Below are 5,501 nucleotides of genomic sequence, written 5' to 3'. Positions count from 1 at the left end.
CAAGGTACCTGCTCAGCTGCCGCAATATGGCTACCTGGTAGTGGTTAGGTTATAATTGCCTTGAGGGTCTGAGAATTTGGGCTTTGAAGGGCCCAGTTAAAGGAGGCGGCGGTATAAGGGAATGCTGGGGGATATTAAGGGGAGGTATAGTTGTGTTGGAGAAATGCCCTAGGACTGGCTAGTTGGGGTAGCAGTGAGATGATTGATCATATATGCCTTCCCCACCCCCTCACAGGACCTCCCCAGCTTTATAGATCACTGCCTAGGGGGCAGCTAGGTGGCACAATGAATAGAGCACCGGCCCTGGAGTCAGGAGGACCTGAGTTCAAATTTGACCTCAGATATTTGAGGTGTGTGACCTTGATCTAGTCACTTAGCCTTGCCTTCCCCCTTCGGATCCCTCCCCCCCCACACACAAAGTACCTCACTTAGGGGAGGAGATGGAGCCCGTAGGGCCCAGTTCCTCATAGGAAATGAACTAATAGTAAAGATCCATAATTAGGACCATTATCTCATCACCAACACCCCCACCCTCCCCAATACACACATAAACACACAAAGTTGAAAACATCAAGCATCACTAAGGATTTTTAATGTTTCCTCTCAGTCTTCCATAGGCCGCATTAAAAAAAGAATATTCATTTTAGTGTGTGCTACATCATCACCAGTAAACATTTCATGTGCTGCCCACACAGGGATGGGTGGAGTCCATCCCCATTCCCTTCTCCCTGCCCCAACAGGCTTATTATCCCTTTGTGATTCAGAACTGTCACTGGCCACGGACAACACCCAAGTCTGTGCTTTTAAAGAACTAAGTTAGTGTTTCATATAGTCACATCACCTTCGTCACTAATTGTCTCAGTCTTGTTCTATCCCTTCCCTTTCACCTTCTCCCTCCCACCCCCCACTACCCCCAGTTCCAGACCTAGGCTATAGTTCTGATTCTGTGAGCTTCTCACCCTGCCCCAAAGCACTATGTCAAGAAGGGACATCAGGGGGCAAGAAGGGCAGCTTTCAGAGAAGAAAAACGCTGAACAGGAGGGCTGGAGGTCAAAGCTTTTTGAGAACTAGCTGAATAAAGTGGGAGTATTTATGCTGGAGATGAGATTTCAGGTTGGGAATCTGTTAGCTGCCTTGCAGGAGGAACCAGGGATTTGTTCTTGGGACCTTAAAGGCAGAACTAGGAGCAATGGGTAGAAGTGGTAGAAAGGCCAAGTTAAGATCAATGTAAGAAAAAATTTCCTAACAGAGTTAAGCCAACATGAAGTTCGTTGCCTTGTGAGGTAATGGCTTCTCACTTACCAGAGGTCTTTAAATCAGTTCTGGAGGACCACTTATCAGGGATGTTATACTGTAGAGGGGATTCCTGTTAAGGGGTGATTGGACTAAATGACCTCTGAGGTCAGTCTGTTCTGAAATCCCAATACCAGAGAGCAAGGCTGACATACTAACACAGTAGGACTTATATAGCTCTCTAGTAGGGAGAGAGGGGGCCCAACCTTCCCACCAGTGGGAAGATTACCACTACCAGCCCGAGAGATAGGCAGCCCACAGTTGGGGCTGGGATTTAAATGAAACTCTTCAAATTAAGGGGAATAGTGCAGGCAAGTGAAGAGAACAGGCAAGTCTGGGAGTGACCCTACTCATCAAAAAGGCCTTTTTTTTCCCCTCAAAGGAACTAGATTAAAATTAAAAAGGAAAACTACATCCACATTATTTGAAGAAAAAAAGGTAGTCTGAGCCAATAGGTAGTCCCTGTGTTTGGGGACTGGGGAGAACCCCACACCCATGTTTTGTTGTTATCACTGCTTCCATTTGGGTAGACTAAATTTTAGAATCACAACCTAGAGGCCCTACTCAGGGCCTTCCCATCATTATCTTCTCCTTGTTCCCCACAGGCTGCTGTGGCAAAGGGGAGATTTTCCATGTATACTACCCCAATCCAACCACCTGGTGCTGTTTAACTCCAAGGGGCCCCAGACTTCCTGCCTGGGGTTCTGGGAGGCAGCAAGGGAGCACTGCTGAGGGGGAGGGGAGCTCCAGAAGGAGGGACTGGCTACAGCAACCAACCACTTCCTACCTTCCCCCCACAGTCAAGCTCCTCCCAGCTTCTGTTCTTAGAAGGGGGCAGCAAGAGCTCCCAAAGGGGAGTGAAAGGGGGAACATTTCCCAGTCAGGCTCCAAGAACTTTATAGCTCTCCTCCCAAGTTTCCCCTGTTCCAACCTATGAAAACGGAAACAGGAGTGAAAAAATAGGTAGATCAGGGGACGCTTCTCAGAGGATCCCCCACCTGCATCATATGTAGTGCCCGCCCCTTCCTCTCACACTCGAACCTCTTTCCAGCAATGGCTAGTAGCCAGAGAACAAAGTCACAAGTCAAGATAAAAATCCAGTGGAAAAAAGAAACAGGGTGGGAGAGGTTTAGAAATACACAAATTAGGGGAGAAGAGGATGCCACACAGAGTGGGAGAGAGGGAGACACATCTAGGATGGGAAGGGAGAAAAGAGGGAGATGTGGAGATCAGATGGAGTTCTGGCTCTGCGGCCTGGTATTGATTAATGTGGAGAGGCAATCAGGTTGACATCTGGCATTCATTTAGGAGGAGGTAAGAGGGAAGGGGACTAGAGAGAAAGGAACAAAATGGATTCTTGCTTCTTGTTGAAGTGTTCATTGGCCAAGAAAACACCCCTGACCCCTTTTTGTCTTGGGTAAGAGCAAGCTGTCCGTAGATGTCTGGTAAATAATCCATCCCCACCTGCTTCAACCCAGAGTTGCTTTACTCACAGGTTCCACCAAACCCCACATCTAGGAGAAAGGAGTCACAAAGAGGACCAAATATTCTATTCACAGGCAAAGATGAATTAGAGAGGTGTCTCCTGCAACTAAGACTTCCTGCCAAGGACCCTTCAAAGGGTTATTCTACCTGGACTCTGGGAGCCCCATAGAAAGGTGGAAAGTCACAGGGAGTGGGGACACAAAAAACAAGTCAGTTGTGCAGAGCCACTCAACACTCCCCCACAATCCCTTCACACACGGATCTCATCTTCTTCCTCATCCATAAAGGAGAACTCTTTATTTGGCTGTCGGGCAAGAGGAACCCGAGACCTTTCCAGCCCATGGAGTGCAGGGCTTCGTTCCTCTAGGATTCCAGAGGCACAGCTGGAGATGGAACTACTGTCTCTTGTGGTATGACTGCCCACACTGCGGGCAGAGGCCGGGCTGGGAGCTGCTACTGCCCAGCCCTCATCCTCCAAAGTGCAGGGAGGCAGCAATGGTGAGTCTGGACCAGGCTTCCCTTCCTGCTGTAGCAGAGGAACAGCAGCAGGAAGAGGGGGCTGGCTGCTGTGGCTTGGGCCCTCGTAACCATGGCAACTGTCCTCTTCCTCTGGGTCCCACTCATCCTTGTCCATGATGCTAAGGACATCCCCCAGCATGGAGGGCCCCAGGTCAATATGGAAGGACATAATAGACTCTGCATGCTTCAACCCATAGCCAGCCTTGGGTACATGAGGCAGGTCTGTGATGTCCCCAAAGGCCCTCTCATCAAAGATGGGGTCAGGAGAGTTGGAACCCCCAGAACCATTCAGACGGGGTGTCTTCTCCCCAGCTCCTCCTTCCTCCTCCACCTCTTCCTCCTCTGTCCCTCCAGCAGCTGCCTTTTTCACAGGACTGGACGAAAGGCTCTTGGGCAGCTTACCAGATCCTTTCTCTGCTGCCTCTTTCTCATTGAGCTGTGGCAGGGACACTGCATTCTTCACAAAAAGAGCAGAATCCCGCAGAGAGCCCAGCATGTCTCGTCGGTCTCCCCGTGTCACTGACTGAGACCTTTTGCTGCCCCGAAACTTTCGAGACAGGAGGCTGGGTTTAGATGAGGAGGTTGCACTCGCCTGTTCTTCAAGGGACTCTGGGTCTGGCTCCCCAGCCTTACTGTTGAGGAAGGAAGTGTCCCCAAAGGCATCCCCAGCACGCCCCACATGCATGGTGTGGCGGAAGTCACCTAGGGGAGCGCTGATCATCTCTGCTGTGAGGTCCACTCGTGAACGGCGCTTTGAGTGGGCTGAACTGGACACTAGCTGCTTGAGAATCGGCATCTTCCTGAGTCAGGAAGGCAGGCCCTCCCAAGGTCAAATGAGAGACAGAAGAGCAGATCTCTGAGTCTGGATCACGAGGAGGACAGGATGATGAAGAGAACACAATAGCAGGGTCTAGAGAACAGAACACAAAGGGTTAATACAGTTTGGAAAAGCAGCAGATATAAATAAATCTGCTACTGAGTTGTTGTTTTTTCTCTTTTAAGACTCAGCTCCCTTTCCCTCAACCTGGTGGCAAAGAATAGAACAGATAAAGAAAACTCAAAAGACAGGACTTCTAATCTAGCCCACCCACTCCTCCCTCTAATCACCCTGGACCAACAGCTATTAGCAATTCTGGTTTAGAGAATAGAGTACTCCTAGGAACTTGGGAAACCCAGCTGGTCAATTCCTCTGAGAGGTGAATCTATATTTCTCCTACTTTCACATAATTACATAGTATTTAGAGTGGGAAGTATCTTAGAAATCACCTAATCCCTTCCACTCCCTTGTTTGTTTTTTTTTTTTAACAAGATAAGCAAACTGAGATCTAAGGAAGTTAAAATAACTTACCCTAGGTAACAACATAGTCAGACAAAACTAAAACTCCAACCCATGTCTTTCTGACTCCTAAGTCTAATGACCCTTTCATTACCTGACACAACTATCCACTGTATCACAAACTAAAATGTGGACCCTAGCTTAGCAGTAACCCTCCCACCACTTCCCAACAAAGCTGTGTTTTGAGATTGGAGAACAGATCATAGGGTTCAAGGTCTAAGAAAGAGACTGACTCCTTAATTATCCTGGGTGGTAACCAGCTCTTCTGGAAAGTTCTTTATAATACCTAATCCAATTCCTGCAACAGTCACTGTTCCATTATGGGTCAGGGATGAAAAAATTAAGAGCAATAGGTTTTCCCAGTAGCTCACTACATTTAAACAGCTTCTAGAGAAGATAATCACCACCAGGAAGATGAACCCATCATGCCCTTGCTTACCATAAGACATGGACCTTGAGGATGATGCTCAAAAACTGTAACACTGGGGTGAAGGAGAAATGACTGTTCAGCATTTCTGCAAAATGGTTCATATTTTGATGTGTTTTACATTCTAATGAGAGGGGTTATGAGTTTCTCATTTTAAGCCTTTGAAATTGGGCAATTATGAGTTTTTTACATTGAGCATTTTTAAATGGAGGAAATAAAAGAGTTGTCCTATATCTGATCTAAATTGCACACCAAATACCTTTCTCTTTTGGAGAGATTCCTAGACATGAGGCAAACCCAAGTTTTCTTTAAGCAATTTCCCTCTGGGGTTTGAGGACCCTGGAGGCAATAAGACCATTAGAAAATGAGGTAATGAGAAATTCTGTTGAAAAACCATATATATATATATATATATACATATATATATATATATATATATAT

General features: G+C 47.2%; 1 protein-coding gene across 4 annotated transcripts in view; it reads right to left on the bottom strand.

The window, feature by feature from the left end:
• Positions 1-561: 561 nt before the first annotated feature.
• The window catches only part of CDC42EP4 (CDC42 effector protein 4), a 32,794-nt gene continuing 27,854 nt past the window's right edge, over positions 562-5,501 (bottom strand). For all 4 annotated transcript variants that reach the window (XM_069076507.1, XM_069076506.1, XM_069076508.1 and 1 more), the window contains one exon: positions 562-4,207. In XM_069076507.1, the coding sequence (XP_068932608.1) occupies positions 3,029-4,093 (1,065 nt within the window). In that variant the 5' untranslated portion in view covers positions 4,094-4,207 and the 3' untranslated portion in view covers positions 562-3,028. The remainder of the gene's footprint in view (positions 4,208-5,501) is intronic.

Source organism: Petaurus breviceps, unplaced genomic scaffold (assembly GCF_028583685.1).
Source record: "Petaurus breviceps papuanus isolate PSGF00001 unplaced genomic scaffold, PetGlider_PUasm1.0 90925, whole genome shotgun sequence".
In the NCBI taxonomy this organism is placed as follows: Eukaryota; Metazoa; Chordata; class Mammalia; order Diprotodontia; family Petauridae; genus Petaurus; species Petaurus breviceps.
This window is presented reverse-complemented; position numbering and strand designations above follow the sequence as displayed.